Below are 18,324 nucleotides of genomic sequence, written 5' to 3'. Positions count from 1 at the left end.
ATATATAAAATCAATCAGTGGCTAATTTCCTGTGTGATAAATGGAGCACTCCACGGTGTTCTCCACTGGTTGAAAATGAGCACTTGGGTTACCTTGTGCTGTGAAGTCTGAGCCAATTAATTGCTTCAAGGGTAAGCATTTGAATTACGGCAAAACTGGTAAAATCTGCTATGCCTATGTTCCGCCCTAACGGGGAAGGGGAGAGGAGAGCCGTGGGCTCCAGCCTCTGAAATTCATTCCGCCGTGAGGAAACGTGTCCTACCAAGGCTTCCTTCTGTCACATCTGGGCACATTTAGAGTCTGGGGGTTTTCATGTGGGATTTAAGCACAGATTAAAGAAGAGGTCTTAAGAGCTCCAGGGCAGAATATGATATTTCAATCTCATTTGAGCATTTTATTAAATTTGCTTAGAAAAAATATCAGTTAAAGGTCAGGACTTGGTTTTCATACCCAAAGCAAAGATTATACATTCCATCTTGTGTCTAAACAGTGGAATTTTTTTGTCTTTGCTTGTTAATTAATCGAGTTCAAAGTACTCAGAAGGCTGATGTTCTTAGTCTTGTGGGTACGGGAAAATCAGAACAGACTTTCCCTCCATCGACATTTCAGTGCAGAGGAGAATCGGCACTGTGAAACGGAAGGTGTTTGACTGTATGAAACAGCTGGAGTGTGGCCAGTCCCTGATCAGCATCGTTGCCTGAGTTTCTTCACCTGTAGGGTTCTTACAGGGACTAACTGGGTGGTCTCTGAACATCTTAGCAAGAGGCGGGCACAAAAATGTCTAAGTTGCCGCTGCCAACACTAAAGCTGGGGGTTGTGCTTTTGGCCAAAGATTAGTTTGCAGAATAGGACCAATTACATAATGTTCTAAGTAATTAACACAAATTTTGATTCAACTCGAAACCTGGGTGAAAGCCACTAGGCTCTCAACAGTGTTGTTTCTTGTGGGCGTCTGTCTCAAGGCAGGGGATAGAGTAAGAATCCATGGGGATCCCTGGCCTTTCTAGTGGCCCAGTAAGATCTCAAGACACATGCTGATGTGGAAATCCAGTCTTAGAGGTTAGCAACAGCCCTGGCAGCCCGTCAACCATGGGGTCATAGCTTTGCCCAACAAACGTCATTTTAATGTACCTCAGGCATCTCCAGGCTTCGTGTTGCTTCCATTCCAAAAGCAACTAGAGTTTCTTTCATTTCCAAACTAACCACACACGGAGATGAAAGTTCACACCCCTCGCCCTGCTCTGTCTGCTGGACTTACACAAGTTCCTCAAGCCCTCTGGGATGAGCCTCGTCTTCTGCCATCTCCCGAAGTTACTGCAAGTGTCGTATGAGAAAATGATGCCATGGTGTGGGAGCCATTGCTTACACCATAGCAAGGACTCAGTAAGTGCCACTGCCCTTATTATCTCTTTGTTTTCTAGAAGATATTTGCGCGAAGAAATTAGATGTCACTCTGGTTTTGTTATATCCTTCTTTTGACTCATAGAAGAGAATCTAGGAGAAAGGGTGACCTTTCTTACTCCAAAAATCTAGCCAAAGACTCTGCTTGCTTTAATTTAGTGACTTAGGTTCTGAAAATGTTCTCCAGTTTAAACTTCCTACGAGAGAGAGAAGAAGGTAGAGAGAGGGGAAGAGAGATAATGGAGAAGAGAGGGCACACGTGAGCTGCACAGAGGCCAGAGGCCAGCAGTGAGTGTCTTCCTCTGCCACACGGCGCAGCTTTCTCATCAAGGGACCAGATGCTCCTTGTTTACAGCATCCCCCAGCCTTTCTGTGTCATCCTTCTCTTAACAGCTTCTCTCCAGGAACAGTGCAACTTTTTTGTTTGTTCTGGACAGTTTTTGTCTACCAATCAATCCATTTAAAAAAAATAGCTTTTATTAGCCAAGAAAACATCCTAACAGCTTTCTCCTGGCTAGGTAGGATGTAAGCATTGTTCCAGTCAAGGACTTTAGTGCTGAACTTAGTTTCCCACAACAATTAAATTCTGTTCTGCGGTAGATGTAAGACTAGAACAGAAAAATAGCCAAACCCCACATACATTTTATCGTCCTGGTTCACTCCACGTTGCAGTGATAAAATACTCTGACCAAAAGCAACTTAGGGGACAAAGGGTTTACTCAGTTTAATGCTTTGGGCCCTAGTCCATCATTGAGGAAGTGCGGCAGGAACTTGAAGTTTGCTCTCTGGCTATTGTTGGTTAAGCTTTCTTGGCAGTCCAAACTCACTACCTAAGATGGTACCTCCTACAGTGGGCTGGGCCATCACCCCCAACTCAGCCATGACAATAGCTCACAGATACAGCCACAGGCCAACCTGGTCCAGGCAGCTCCTCACCCAAGATCCCTTCTTCCCAGGTGACTCCAGCTTGTACCGAACTGATGATAAAAACTGATCATCAGCGCGACTGGTGTACTTGGCTGAAGCTGAAGATAAGTAGCCTCTTTTAAAGGCCATTTTACTACATTCATGTCTGTGTCTACCATGCCCGAGCGGCAGAGGGGAGCTCTGCAGAGTTGACTCTCTTCTTCCACCTTCACAAGGTACCAGGGATTGAACTCAGGGCGCCAGCCAACCTTCTGAGGCAACAGGAGGCCTTTACCACTGAAACATCTTGCCAGGTTTCCCACTCACGCCACCTCCATTTTTAAATAGGTATATTTCAAACCTTAGTACATTTATCAGTAAGCAAATTTACAACAAAATATATTAAGTGAATTATTACCTTCTCAGCAAAATAGCTTCACTGTCTCACATCTGCCTTTGATGTACATACAAAGTAAAAGGCTTTCTTTCCAATCTTAAAATATTGGGTAATATCTTCTAGAAAACATCATTTCAAGCATTATAATATTGAAAACTTCCGATGGAAAACCTTCTATAAAATGATTATTTTAAAAATGATTCATCTTGGATCATATTTAACAGTTACTAATCTCCCTGCAGAGGAGAGGTCTCCATCAGTATTTAGTACTAGAACGAAAACCATAAAGAATGTCTTTATCTTTTATAGGACAGAAAATGCACAGAAATCAGGAAAGTTTTCCCATGTGCAGGATGTTGTTGTCGGTCGTTAGTTTGACTTTCTTTGCTGTAGATGGACAGTACTGGCTCTTATTTTGCGTGTGGTCTTCATGTGTGCTTGGCTCACGTTGTGTGTGATAAACTAGCTTGGGTTTCTAGGGCAGACCAATTCATCACTCTATAGTCATCTGGAACTGCCGAATTTGCTTTTTGGTCCTTTGGATGAGTAAAAACCAAAATAAGACAAGGTGCGAATTTCCAGAATGAATCTAGTATTTCTTGTTTGAGCCATACAAAAACCCAGGAGGTGAGATTTAGATCTCTCTCTCTCTCTCTTTGTCTCTCTCTCTCTCTCTCTCTCTCTCTCTCTCTCTCTCTCTNTCTCTCTCTCTCTCTCTCTCTCTCTCTCTCTCTCTCTCTCTCTCTCCCTCCCTCCCTCCCTCCCTCCCTCCCTCCCTCCCTCTCTCTCTGGTCTATAGCCCTGACTGATCTGTATCTCACCATGTAGACCAGGCTGGCTTTGAACTCACAGTGATCCTCCTGCCTCTGCCTCCTGAGTGTAGCGATGAGAGCCCATGGCTTAGCACCACAGCAGGTTTACGTGGTATTGGGGGTCAAGCCCTTGCCAACTTGGCCACACCCCAACCTCTGTTTTTCTTTGAATCCAAGTTCCTCAGGCAGAAAGCAGCCCGTCTCCCCTGGGCTACTCACCTGTTTACCCCACTGTGGGGAAGTGTTGAGACCTCCCCTCCCTGCTCCCATACTACACATTCTTGCCCCTCCGCTCTGGGATAACCACGTCCCCCTTTATAGTCGCTGCCTGCTGTCTGACCCACTCTTTCTACTCTCTATAACTAATCAACTTTCTAAACTCATACACACTCATGTTACTGCCCTTCCTTATTTCTTTCAAGGACACACAGCCTCTAAATGAATTTCATCTCTTCATGACATGCCCCATGATCGCAGCTGCCTTCCTACCCTTCCATACACAGTTCAGCACTCGGCCTTGGGTCACTCCGTGACTGCCGCCTCCCCGGTGTCTGCACAGCCCTGTTTATGCACTGTAGTTATGCACCATCTCTCCCAGGGAGATATCCTGGATCAGTCTCTCCTCACAGACTGGATAGCTCACTGCGGATGTGGTTCCCCGGGGTGAGGGTAGCAGCACTAACAACCCTCACAGGCTGCCAGCCGCCAGCACTGTTCTGAGTGCTGTGCTCACGCTGCCCCTGCCCATCCTCGCAGCAGCCTGTCTCCACCTCACATAGCAGAAATCAGTCACCCTCCTCTGCCTCCCACTGTCCTGTGCCTGTGTGCAGTGGGCTTCCATGATTGCCTCCCCAGTGCAGGCCTGGATGAGTGAGCCACAGTCAGCAAGACCTGGAAAAGATGTTTCCAGCGAAGCCAGACAACAGGAACGGGCAGAATTAACAAAGACTCTAAGTCACAGCGAGGGCTGCTAGAAAATCCCATCATCTGTTCACTGGGACACACTAGGAAGGTATAGTTGCAACCCTCTGTATTCAGGAAGGGTACTCTTTTTTAAATATATTTTATTTTATGTGCATTGGTATTTTACCTGCATGTATGTCTAGGTGAGGGTATCCTGGAACTGGAGTTACAGACAGCTGTGAGCTGCCATGTGTATGCTGGGAATTGAACCTGGGTCCTCTGAAAGAGCAGCCAGTGCTCTTAACCATTGAGCCATCTCTCCAGCCCCCCCCCCCTGCTCCCAGAAGGATACTCTTATGTATCCACTGGCATTTTCTCATAATTCCTTCCCTTGAAAGCTATTACTGAGTTAGGGCTAGAAGACAAACCAGTAGGAAGTGTGCGTTTTTCAGTAATTAGCTTCTTTTCTCTGGAAATGAACCTGAAAACCACCCCAGCGCTTCCAACCCCAATTAGCCTTTGGGAAGTGCCCTGTCTAGGAAGCGTTGTGCTTTGGGAGGGTCTCTGGGGAGATGTGGGTGTGGAGGAAGCAAAGGAAGTAACAGTCCTTGTCTGGTGAAAAAGAACCTCTGTCTCTTCAAAGCTGCGGTACATTCTAGGCTGTGTTAAAAGGAAGAGGTCGTCTTCCTTGGGGGAATCAGGCTTCTAGCTGAGGGCGTGGCTAGCAGGACAGAGCTGCAGTAGGACGGTAACACTGCTTAATGTTCAAAAGAACTGCCCTCAATTTGTCCCGGCGTCAAAGTATATCCTGAGCCAGATAATTGGGACGTAGGTAAGAAAAGCAGGAATTCTGGTTCTGTTGATAACCTGGGTTTTAGTTTCTGGTTTGAGAACTACAAATCAGAAATGCCTAAAATTCTGAGGCAGGTTATTTAGAGCAAGAGGATACCAGCCACATTAAACCGAAGCCAGACTGTTATCTTTAGCCAAAGCAAGTTAGGTTGGCCATGATCTCATCTAATCACTAGCCCCACCTAGCATGTAAAAAAACCTCTTTCCTGTAGTATTTTACTGCATTTACACGGTGAAGGTAAGGACATCTATGCTCACCCGTACAATCAGCATTTCCTTTGGGTTTGAGAACACCTGAAGGGCTCTAAACACACAAGTAAAGTACTGTTAAATTCACCTTGGTGGAGCTGAGGACTAGCTCAGTTGGTGGGGGACTTACTGAGCATGCCCAGGAGCCTTGGATTGGATCCCTAGTATGATCTAAACTGACAGAGGGGTGCACGCCTGTGATCCCAACAGGCTGGAGGTGGAGGCAGGAAGACCAGAAGAAGCTCAGGGTCACCCTGAGCTACAGAGGAAGCTTAAGGCCAGCCTGGATTGCTAGAGATCTCGTCTCAACAAACAACAGCCACAGAATCTGCCCTGAACTAGGTGAAGAAGCTCTTGAGACACTACCTTCAGATGTGAAGTATGATCTGCAACTACCAGGGTGAAGGCTGCTTTCACAGAAGCAGCGATCCGTTGTCTGCCCTTTTGCTGTGTCGCCATTTGTGCTGACACGCAAGGAGCAGCAAGGCGAAGCTTACCACAGATTAACATAGTGACAAAGTCACTGTGTGTCCATCAGATGCCTTGTTTTAAGAAAGTCTTTGAAGCAATTTAAAATAATTTATTTCTGCCATCATACAGAGCTATGGTGTTACTGATAATTGTCAACTTGACAGAAGGTAGAGTCACCAGGGAGAACAGGCCCCCGGATATGCCTGGGAGACACTCTCTTGATTACCTTGACTGATGTTCGCAGACTTGGTTATGGGTGGCTCCTTTCCCTAGGCAAGAAACACTAGACCATTTAAGGGTGGACAGAGCTAGCAGAGCCTGCGTACGCACATACGCACGCACGTACGCACGCTCGCACGCATGCACGCACCTCTCTCTGCGCTTGCTCATGGATGCCGCATGATCGACTGTTCGCGTTTCTACTGCTGTGGACTCCCTGCTCTGACGGAGCGTAGCCCAGAGCTGGGAGCAGCAGACCCTTTGCCCGCAAGCTGCTTTTGTCAGAGCTTATCGCAGAAGCAGGAAGGGAAAACGAGGCGGCGTCCCTCGTCTGACACGACAGACACACGGAAAGCTTCAGCAGCAGAGCAAGCTTGGATGTAGTCTTCCTCTAAAACGCACCCCGCATAGGCCAGACCCCACTTCCTACGCTCCCAGGAGAATTTTCCCCACATTTCTGAGGATTCTGGAGGTGTCATTTCCCTTTGAATTCTGCTTCCTTGGGAGTCTTCCTCTCTCTGTTGCTTTTCTCCCCGTTTGCATGACAGACCCTACTCCGTTTCCCAAGAGTCCCACTGATAGAAACGTATCTGGGAAGTGTGGGGTAGCAGAGAGAGTGCATACGCCACAGAACAGGGACTATTTCAATTAAAATTTCAACTTCTTTTTCCAGCCACGTTATCCACCACTGGTTTTTCCCATGGGCGTCGCCTGTTTCTCAGAGATGGCGTCTTCCCTCGCCTTCTCTGGCTGAAGTTATGATGTTCATTTTCCTTGCACTATTGGAAAAGTAACATGGCTGGAGAGGTGGCTCAGTGGTTCAGAGCACCGGCTGCTCTTGCAGAGGACCCAGGTTCATTTCTCTGCATCCACACAGCAGCTCACAATGGTCTGTAACTCCAGTTCTAGAGGATCTGGTGTGGTCTCTGGTTTATGATGGCACTGCACACACATGGTACAAATACATGCATGCAGGTAGAACACTCATACGCATGATATTTTTATAATAAACATTTTTTAAAAGTTAACTAAAAATATCATGAATCTAAGATATATTTTCATTTAAAGTGCTAGAAAGGCCACTGTAATTATTTAGCTGTGTGTGTGTGTTGTATATACTTACATATTTACGTGTGTAGCATGTCTGTGTGTTAGTACACATGTGTGCATGCTTACGTGAAGGCTGGAGGCGGATGTCAGGTATGTTCCTAATCACTCTCCACCACTGTATTTAGAGAGGGTCTCTCGCTGAAGCTGGAACTGGCTGATCCCTTTGGACTAATTGACCTACAGACTCCAGGGGGCACCTGCTTCCCTCTCCCCCCAGCCCTGAGTATACAGGTGCACAGCTCTGTGCCTGGCTTTTTCCATGGATGCTGGATCTGAGCTCGGGTCCTCACACTTGATGCACTGAGCCCATTCTCCAGCCCTAATTGTTTCAATTTTTAACTGAGATACAAAAAATCACAAAGATTTACCATCTGATGTTTATACACACATTTCCCCTACATACTGCTTTAAGCTGGTCAAACATCTCTTCACGTGGTCTTCGAGGTGAAAATCCTCCAGATTCCTTCCGTCACTTCCAGGGCGTAGTCTACAATGCTATCTGCACGTCGCCAACTGTGCAACTGCACCCAGAGCTTCTGCTCCCATCTGACCTCAGCTTACCGACAGTTTTGCCTGGATAATACGGAAGGATAAAGAATTACAGTTACACTCTTCTGACTTAATTAGGTCGTGTTTACTTAAGTTGGCTCTCTAGCCTGTTCACTATCAGAAGCGACCCTTTGTCAGTTGCTTTGAGAGCAAGTTATTTACTTAGGATAGCCGAGACCACAGCTCCTGTATCTTTGAATTCGCTTAATTGTGCAGAAAGCTAACTTTGGGGTGGGGACCTAAAGACTGTCTCTATGCAAAAGCATATGTAGGAGTCTCCCCTTGTATAACCTGTGGAAGATCTGGCCAAGGCCAGACCCTCTTCAGTACTAGCTAGGGTCAGTTAGGAACTAATAAAGAGTTCTGTTTCTCTGAGTGCGCAGGTGAATGCCTTACTGGGTTGGGTCTTTACCCCACACTAGAGCCCTTTGCCACCAAACACGTGCAAACAATGGCACTCTGCCCTGTGTCCCCGGGCTGTGCAAGCGGTGTGAGTGCTTGGAGCTGTGTAGCTGCAGTTAGAGCCAAGACTTTCTCATAAAGATGTGGGAATAGCTTGGAAATTTTAGATATATCTTCCTTGGATTCTGTAAATCAAGGATCCCCCCTTCTCTTGTTTTCCCGGATCAATCCCCTCATGTCTTCTACTTTCACAGCTGGAGATGGTTACAATTTTTATGATAGCCTGATGATGCTCTCAGTGTTTCCTTCCCTGTGGTATTCTGAGAGTCTTCTCCAACAAACTGCACAAAACAGAACCTTTCTCCTTCCTTTCTGGTATCAACACTTGAAATAAGAATCAAGGTGTGCACTGGCCAAGTGAACAACTCCTTTACCCCTTATGTAGCCAGGCCCAGGTTGGGTATGCCTGATTCTTCTTTCCTTAGAAGATGCCTCAGCTGCTCTGGTTGTCCTGAGGGAAACACCTATGGAGATACTGAGTGCCTCGGGGTGTGTGGCAGAGCCTGAGCCAGCCCTCCATTTTCTGTTCTAGCTTCTCTCCAGAGAAACCGTTAAATCAGCCATTGTGGCTGTAGCTGCTGAAGGTGGCCGCTGTGGTATTATCACAGGCTTCGCAAATGGAATCAGAACCTTAGCGGTCCACTCCAGTGCACCCATTTCCTCTCCAGGTGAGGATTTGGAACCTTTAGCTGGAACTGGATACTTTGGAGTCACTGCTGCAGCATAGATGTCCCTGAAACAGAGAGCTCGTGTTGTTAAGGCTTGTCTTTCTAGTAGCTCTTCTTGACCTCTGAGCACTGCCGTGCAAAGAACTCTACCTTTTTAGCTCAGTAAGCATGTGTACATGTATGTTCTGTACCACGTGAATCTGTGCCCACTAATCCTCCACATCATGCCGCCTATAGTGAATTTTCAGCGGGCTCTAAGCAGGCAGCAGAGAGGTGCCACAGAAAACCCGCTGTGGCCCACCTTGGGAGCAGGTAGGCCAGAAGCATGGGCCTGTGTGCTTGTCTGGGGCTACCGTGGGCCCTCTGTGGGTCCTGATAAACTGGAAGTGGCGATAAACATTAGGAGAGCTGTCAGTTATTAATCGGCAGCCAAGTGTTACAGAAGTTACTGTTTTCTTCCTGGGTTATCACCAGCGATAGCGGCCTGACTTCCCACAGTCTTCCAACAGCCCAGCTTCCCGGTTGTTGGAGACAAAGAGATGGTTCCTTGAGCATGTTGCTGCAGGCTCTAGGTCAGAGTTCTAGATTGTTATTTTTCTCTTTGATCTATTCAGTCTCAGTTGTATCCCTGAAAGGTATGTGCCCAGTCGGCAGAAGCACGGTCTTTCCAGGTATGGAGAATGGCCCAGGGGTGCACATGTTCTCGTGTGCCTAAGTTGGAATCAAAGACACAGATGAGCTGAGCTATACAGCTATACTATAGTGTAGTAAACATCTATAATCCCAAGTCTTCAGGAGCAGAGGCAGAAGGACTGTGTGGGCCACAGAATGACTTCAGGTCTAGCCTGAGCAACTTAGAGGCACCCTATCTCAAAGTTAACATTGGAAAGAAGCCAGGATATAGTTTAGTGGTCCGGCCCGTGCTTAATATGCTGGGGGCTCTAGGTTCAGACCCTAGACCTGGGCCGAGGTGTGTGTGTGTGTGTGTGTGTAGAATGCTTAGGTTAGAGAAATATAACTGTTTTCCTGCAATGCCTGAGTTGGGGTTGTACATTTGCCATTTGCAAACACTATTGAATTCTTTCAGGGAAGCTGAAAATTCCCATCCAGTTTGCTTCATGTCTAGATCACTTCATGTCTAGAAACTGTCCAAAACAAGAAAACACAATGGTCCCCAAGAAATTGGAATATCAGCAGGAATCTTACACTGGGAGAAGGAAAAGGAAAGACAGGAGTGTTGGCCCAGCCAGAGAAAGGCCTGCCTCCCAGAAAGGAATTCCACACAGTGCTGACAGCTTGTCAATCACCCTGCAGGAAAGACTGAAGCTGAGTTAGTGTTGAGTAAGTGATGGGCAGGACCCACCCTGACTAGGACTCCCTAGCCATGCACACTTTCTGCCCTCTGTTAAGATGCAAACTTCATGTCAGGACCCCACAGGTAGACTAGAGGGAGTTCCTGAGCCTCTCTGATTTCTTCCAAGTGTGGCCTGGCTGAATCCTTTTTCTCTGATTTCTGCTCCTACTTCTTTTTAACTTACTAAATGGGGGGCTATCTGAGCCTAGCTTGTTAGGGTTGCCAGTGTCTAGGTGTTGACCTTAACAGTTCTTGAATATAACTCCAGAAAGGAAGTTTTACATCTTTTGTGGTATTTCCTAAGAAGAAATTGAGAAAGAAGTGTCTGGAAATGCAGAAGTGTATGAAGATGTTTGGGCAGTGGATAATAAAGTATGAGTGTAAACAAAGGGTAAAGAGTGGCCATGGACAGAGGGTAAAAGAGTGGACGTGGGCAAAGGGTAAAGAGTGGACGTGGACAAAGGGGAAAGAGTGGCTGTGGACAAAGGGGAAAGAGTGGCCGTGGACATAGGGGAAAGAGTGGTCGTGAACAAAGGGGAAAGCGAGGAATCCCAGGCTGGCAGAGTAGACAGCAGTGGACTAGACAACTCAATGCTCCAAGAGTCGGGTGTTTACAGGGACGAGCATTCTGTGCAAAGCCAGGAGAGGTATCAGAGCCCCAGGAACTAGTTACACTTGGTTGTGAGCCAATCAGTATGGTTCCTAGGGACCATGTGGATCTTCTGGAGGAGGAATGACACTCTTAACCATTGAAGCACCAGTCTGTGCTTGCCCTTCTAACCCCACATGGCTGTATGAACCAACAGCGTGAAATACATTTCTGTGAAATCCTTTGAATATTGAATACAGTTAGCATCTAATGTGACAATCTGGTGCCGTTTCGTACGGATCCTAGTGCGCGTTACCTTCATTTTCCTACCTGGTCACTGTGTGGGGCTTGGCAACAGTAATTCATGGCACCGCCAGTCCAGAACCGCAGCATCGCAGGGGTGAGGAAATGATCTGTGGATTTCTTTTTAGAATAGCTTACCTCCCGCCAGGGCAGTTACAAGTAACTTAACATTTTCATGTTTTGTATGCTTAGATGTGCCATATTGTATATATCATATATATATATATATACACATCATGTGTGTGTATTATATACAATAGTTATATAACTATGTCTATATTACATGTGTGTATATAGAGAGAAAGACTATATTGTAAATCAGAATACATATAAATGACATTTGTCATTTTCCCTCAGGATCCATGGACTCTTCCCTGCGGGAAACAGACCTTAGAAGATAGGCAGGCATCTTAGCCCCCTCCTTCAAGTGCCACTTGAGTTGGCGTAATAGAAATAAAAAAGAAAGCAAACTTGTGAACACGAGCTCTTGCCCTGGGTATAAAATTATTACTATTAAATGGTATCAGCATATAAACACAGGAACAAAGTCTTAAGCAATAGGCGGCAGGGGTCAGAGGGTACAAGAGTGGCCTTAATAGTAAATAAGAAAAGGACCCCTGTCCTGTCCAGGAACCGTGCAGAAAAGGTGCATTTTATAGTTCCATTCTCTGCTCTGCAAAGTGTGACCACAGCGCTTATCTTGATTATCATTATAAAAGAAAGTTAAATAGACATTCCAGTGAGGTGCCGAGAGGGAGAGAAAGAACCATTTTAGCTTTTGTTACATCACAGCCTGAGCTCTGGAAGTTCCCCCGTAGCTCTGACAGGCTTCCTTCTTACTGGTCTACTTTGTTGTACAAGACAAGTACTTTTCTTCTCTTGTTCTAACGCCACTACCTGCAGCTCATACAAGTGGGAAGAAATGTCCCCGGAGCTTTAAGTGCCTTCTCTGACGCCCTCCTTGATAGAGCTCAGTGAGCCATTAGGAGAAGAATGAATGCTGCCAGGGCTCGCCACTGTTCTGACAAGGAACGGGGTCCCATGAAGGGAATTTTGACAGGGAAATTACCAGCTTTGACTCAGAGCTCAGCTCTTTTTCGAGACCTAACTGGGTATTTCCAAATAGTGTGGTCGTACTTATTCTGACGTTTTCCGAGAGATTGCCAGTCATTAGCACAGGGAGTGATCAATAGTTTGTTAAGAAATACAGATTTCCAGTTCACCAACTGATTCCCCTTTGCTTCAGTCAACTAATTTTTGTAGTAGCCTTTTTAAAAATACAACTTCCCATGTTGATCAGGAAGAGTGGCAATGCCCAAGGTCCTGCACTCTCAGTCAGGACATGAAGAGACTAACGCTCTGTTTTTGCTGTGGGGTAGACACAGTAGATTTGCATCTAATAGTTGCCACTAACCAATTCTGACAACCTACACACTTTCGACAGGGCCACTGAGATCTTTTGAGTACAATATCCGGCAATTTTCCAGTGACATCCCACAAATCGATAGTCTTTTTTGGTAGACTGAGTTTGTAAACCTAAATCAATAACTTTTTAATCAAGGTTTGTTATAAGATTTCACACCTACCAATGGCTTCATTAGTCATCCTTGAATGATTAAGCTGAGATACAGATGTATGGGACAGGGGACTTAATATCCTCATGTGTGTGTGTGCACGCACATACACACACACATGCATAGAGGGCACCAGACATACATGCACACCCACACCCGCAAACACACAAACACAGGTACATACACATAGACAGAGGGCACCAGAGATATATGCACACACATAGACACACACACACATAGACAGAAGGCACCAGACATACGTGCACACACATACACAAACACACACACAGGTACATACACATAGATAGAAGGCACCACACTTGTATGCATATGTACACACAGGCACAGGCATATGCATGTAGATAATTAAATTTAAAGATTTATTTATTAATTATGTATACAGCATTTTCCCTACATATATGCTGCAGTCCAGAAGAGGGCACCAGACCCCATTACAGATGGTTGTGAGCCACCATGTGGTTGCTGGGAATTGAACTCAGGACCTCTGGAAGAGCAGTCAGTGCTCTTAACCCCTGAGCCATCTCTCCAGCCCCCAATTAAATCTTAAAAAATAAAGTGTAAAGTATAGAATTTTTTCCAATGCTTTACTAGTTACTCAAAACTGCAATTTCACCCCCAACATGTAGTATCCAGACTAAGAAAGGTATCATTGTCTTGCTTAGACTACCCGAATGATACCTTCTATTGCTTTATTTGATTCTCCTGGCTCTTTCTTTGATTATTAAAACAATTCTTTGTGGTGGGCAGAACGGCAGGGACACCTGAGTCTCAGCACGGGATTAGAGATTTGGTTAACGACCAGTTAGAACATCAGGTTTTCCAGTTCCTGAAAAGATTTATTACATATACAATACAGTGTTCTGCCTCCATGTATGCCTGCATGTCAGAAGAGGGCACCAGATCTCATTTTAGATGGTTGTGAGCCACCATGTGGTTGCTGGGAATTGAACTCAGAACCTCTGGAAGAACAGTCAGTGTCCTTAACCTCTAAGCCATCTCTCAAACATCCAAAAAATAAAATTTATCTCCATAATGTACAATTCTACTTAAAAATAGAAAAGAAACAGTTCCCAATCAAATAATAAAACTTTCTTCCTGAGGCTAGAGAGAGAGAGAGAGAGAGAGCGCTCAGCAATTAGGAGCAGTCAACTGGACCCAGGTTCAGGTCCCAGCATCCACATAGAGGCTCACAATCACCTCTAACTCCAGCTCCTGAGAATCTGATGTCTCTCTGACCTTCATGGACCCTACATAGAAATGGTGCATATATACACACATTCAGGCACACACATGCATACACATAAAATATCCATTTAAAACTTCTATATATGTGTTTTTACCTTCATCTATTGAGCCAGCAAGCAAGAATTCAGCCCTAAAAGCTGGAGCGTCATCCTTCCCAAGGCAAATATGTTTGCAGAAATAGGGTTAATATTATACAAACTTAGTTGTGCCATAGGAACAAGCCTGAAAAGGGAACCACTTGGTGCCTGAAGAGCCTGTGGTGGCTCCTGCTGTGGGGGCAGAACTGAGGGTGGGAACGGATCCTGTTAGGTCCCAGGCTGGCAGTAACCACAGTGCTGGCAGTAATGTTGGTGTGGTGACCGTAAGGGACAATAGGATCAATGCAGCTATCAGATGGCCTGGCTTTCAGGATCCTGGGGGGTTGGCTGGCAGTCAGGATGCTCTTTTTTAAAAGATTTATTTTTATCTTTATTAATGTATGTTTGTGTACATTTGTGTGAGTGTCTGCTACATTCACACAATGTAGAAGCCAAAAGGGGGATTTATAGGCAGTTTTGAACTGCACGAGGTGGGTGCTGGGAGCCAAACTCAGGTCCTCTGGAAGAGCAGTACTTACTCTCACCCACGAGGCCCTATCTCCATCCACTCCCCCACGATGCTCTTACAAATGAATTAGGAGCAATGGCTACTAAATTTTGCTTGATCTGCATAACCTGAAAAGTTTTAGGACAACTGAACAAAAATCTATCTATGATCATAAAACAGATCATTAAATCTCTTCAGCCAGTTTCCAGGACCTGCACCCATTTGTGGGTGAAGGGAAGTCTGAGTCTCCTGGAGGAAGAGCCCCAACACAATACCAACAATTTGTTTGATATTTTGTTTCCAGTTTCCCCCATTGTGGCCTATGAGGTGTGGCTCTTTACAAGGAAAGCTGCACACATCAGACACCAGCCTTGCAATGACATTCCTCCTTTGAAGGCGACATATAAGTTGTTGCATCTAACCTCTCCCAAGACAAAAGTAAGAAGTACAAGAGTCTGTGGGCCTCTTGGGATGTCAGGCGGGTCACATAGTCCTCATTTAAATGTGTCGCTATAGCCCATTCGCCTAGCGATCTCCAAAGGGCTTCGAGTGGAGCCCAGAACTGGAGGAAGCTGTACAGCAGATGCGGGCACTGCACGCGCCGCTCTGCCGGATGAGTCCAATACCCAGCAGATCCAATTTGCATGAATGATCAGTGACCGCCCTGGCAGGCCACGGTAGTCAGCGAATCACAGTGGAGGTCTCTTAAAGTTTAGGTGCAATTGTTGAGATGGCTCAGGCAGGGAATACTTGTCACGCAAGCATAAAGATTCAGAACCCCTGTAAAGCTGGCAGCATAGCTCTAGGGAGGCAGAGACAGCCTTGTCTCCACGGCAAGTTCCAAACCATGGAAAGATTGTCAAAAAGAAAAAATGCCAAACTACAAGAACAAGACAGCTGACACCTGAGGGTAACACCCAAGGTGGCCCTCTGGCTTCCACATACATAGATGCACCCCGAAGAGAGGGAGGAAGAGGAGAGGAGAAAGGAGAAAAGAAGGGGGGGTTGAGGGGGGAGAGGTGAGAAGAGAGGAGACAGACAGACATAGACAGATGGACCAACAGAGATTTAGGATTAAGACTTAGCCTTTAAGAAATGGCTCCGGGTCTGTTTCTGGGCCTTAATAAAATAGAATGATTAAGTCTGGATCGTTTTCTTAACACTCATTTCTGAGTGTTGCTTGACCCAATAGGCCATGAACTGAGATTACGCAGCACACAGTTTTCATGTTGAATAGTGACGATGTGGATGGGCTTGCGCGGACCCTGCAGAAACAAGTTACACAAAAAAAGTAGCTCAAATTCCCATGGTGCGATTCCCACGATACTGTGGCTTTCTCCATGGCAGGTGCCCATGGCATCAAGGGGATTTTGAAGGAGGCTGGCCTGGTTGCAGGTGCTCCTGCGAGGTATGCAGGCACTGCCCCCACGTGGACAGCTGAGGTACTGCAGCCCCTTCCAGTGCCATTCCTGGGGGCAGAACTTGCAGGGCCTGGTGGTGGACTGTTTTGCTAACTTGGAATACGAATGGAAAGTCATCAGTTTATAAAACGTTTTCATTCTAAGCAAAGCATGAGGATTATGTGTTGGTTTACTATTGACCCAGTTGAATTCCAAATCTCGTTGGGTTAGTAGATCAACTCTTCTTTGTAAATCTCCAAGGGGTAAGAGAAACACCAAGGTTCACATGCGCTTGGCTTTTTGGATGCCATGTTTGGAAACACTGGCACCCTCCATTGTGGTCATATCTCAAGAAGGGGTAGGCTTACATGCTTATTCACATAAATAGGGACTCAGTACATGTGTTTAATCAGCCATATTGAAATGAGGGCTAGAGAGATGACTCTAAGAGCACAGCTGCTCTTCCAGAGGACGAGGGTTCGATTCCCAGCACCAACATGGCTGTTCACAGCTGTCTGTAACTATGGTTCCAGCAGACCAAATGTTCTTTCTGGCCTCTGAGGGTACCAGGTACACACATGGTGTGTGTGTGTGTGTACACATATACACACATACACACATATGCATATATATGTATACACACACTATATATATAGTGGATTTTTTGGACTGTTGTCAGTCCAATCAGTCTCCCACTTGGGATTGAAGAGAGCAAGCAATTGCTCTTTTATAATCTACCAGGGGTCTCCTCATCTGCAGCCACAGAATCCTGGGCCATGTCTGGTCCTCAGATAACTTGTTGGATTTTCCCTACGCTCCTACAAACAGCACCCAAAACAGTCTTGGGCAACGGCTGTGCCTGTTGCTCTGTCGAGGTACCCAAACCCAAGGCTTCAGCTTCTCTTGTAAAACTGTTCTTTGTGTGTTAGTGGCTAAACCCCCGGAGTGGCACGTGCAGAAGTGAGAGCTGCCTAGTTTCATCCCAAGGAAGAAGAAAAGCAAATAGACTTAGAGATGGCAGTTAGGACAGGAGCAGGAGCACCAGGTGGGACTATGCCATTTGCCCCAACATGGTCACTAGATAAATTTGAAGCTGAAGTACTAATTAAATTGTAATTTTAAACATTTGATGGCTGTGTGGACCCTGGTTTCTAAGGCCTAAAACACCCTCACACCAGCCCTTGCCTGTCTTCAACTTAGGGTCTCACCTTCCAATGCAGCCACTGGGGACATCACCACACCAAGTCCCCAGGGCCTGACACTCACAACCTTGCTCTGTGCTCCAGTGTTTTCACTTAACACATTGTATTTAACAGTCTCTCATTGTGTCTGTGTCTTCCGTTAGACTGAGAACTCGGTCATCTTTTTCCCGTGGCCGTAAAGCCTAGGACACAGAGCAGGCTCGGAAGTGCTTCTTACAGAACATCTCCCTTCCCAGAAGCCCATGGATCTCACAGTTTCCCCTTCACTCAAAACCTCTGGAAGCCCCAGACACACTGTCAGTGGCTGAGAATTTTAAAACTTCTGAGACGGTAACTTGTTTTTTTCTCTTTTTCAGGAGCCTCTTCCCAGAACCGTGTAAGAACAACGGAGGAATCATGTCCATGATCGCAGCTTACTACAGCAACAAGTCCCTCCTCATCACAGGGGCCACGGGCTTCCTGGGCAAAGTGTTGATGGAGAAGCTGTTCCGCACCAGCCCCCACCTGAAAGTCATTTACATCCTCGTGAGACCCAAGTCTGGACAAACTCTGCAGGAGAGGGTCTTCCAGATTCTCAACAGTAAGGTACGTCTTGCGTGAGGGCCGTGTATCATGGGCACCACCATGGGGCCCAGTGACTGGACAGGATCTAGAGCCTCCAAGGAAGTAAGCCTCCGGGCACAGCTGGGAGCGGTTCTTTAGGTCAGTCCACCATGCCTGTAGGGGATTGGCTTAACTGGGTTATCTGAGATGCCATGATTGGTGGCCACCGACTGCTAGGTTGGGATCCCAGACTGTATAAAAGTGAGTGAACACAAGAATGCATAGCTCTCTGCCAAGGCTGGGGATGCAGCGTGACCAGTTCCTCCACGCTAGCCCCTGCTGCCCTGACTTCCTGGCTACGGTGGACTGTGCTTCCAACTGTGAGCTGAGGTAAAACCTTCTAACATGGAGTTGTTTCCTTCTTTAGGGGGTGGGAGGATTTTTATCAAAACAGCTGTAAAAGAAACTATACAAATTCCCAACTACAGGCCAGAGCCTACAGGGGACAG

At 46.2% G+C, this 18,324-nt stretch overlaps 1 protein-coding gene across 3 annotated transcripts in view; it reads left to right on the top strand.

Moving 5' to 3' along the window:
- Far2 (fatty acyl-CoA reductase 2) overlaps nt 1–18,324 on the top strand; it is a 108,924-nt gene that overhangs the window by 54,814 nt on the left and 35,786 nt on the right. For 2 of the 3 annotated variants that reach the window (XM_050126493.1, XM_050126492.1), the window contains exon 2: nt 17,629–17,857. In XM_050126493.1, coding sequence (XP_049982450.1) covers nt 17,669–17,857 — 189 coding nt within the window. In that variant the 5' untranslated portion in view covers nt 17,629–17,668. Of the gene's footprint in view, nt 1–17,628; nt 17,858–18,115; nt 18,206–18,324 lie in introns of those variants that run through there. The other variant, XM_050126494.1, reaches the window with a different exon arrangement.

Source organism: Alexandromys fortis, unplaced genomic scaffold (genome assembly GCF_014885135.2).
Source record: "Alexandromys fortis isolate MF-2015 unplaced genomic scaffold, M_Fortis_MF-2015_v1.1 scaffold_260, whole genome shotgun sequence".
Taxonomy (NCBI): domain Eukaryota; kingdom Metazoa; phylum Chordata; class Mammalia; order Rodentia; family Cricetidae; genus Alexandromys; species Alexandromys fortis.
The sequence above is the reverse complement of the archived record's forward strand: the minus strand, read 5'-3'. Positions and strand labels throughout refer to the sequence as shown.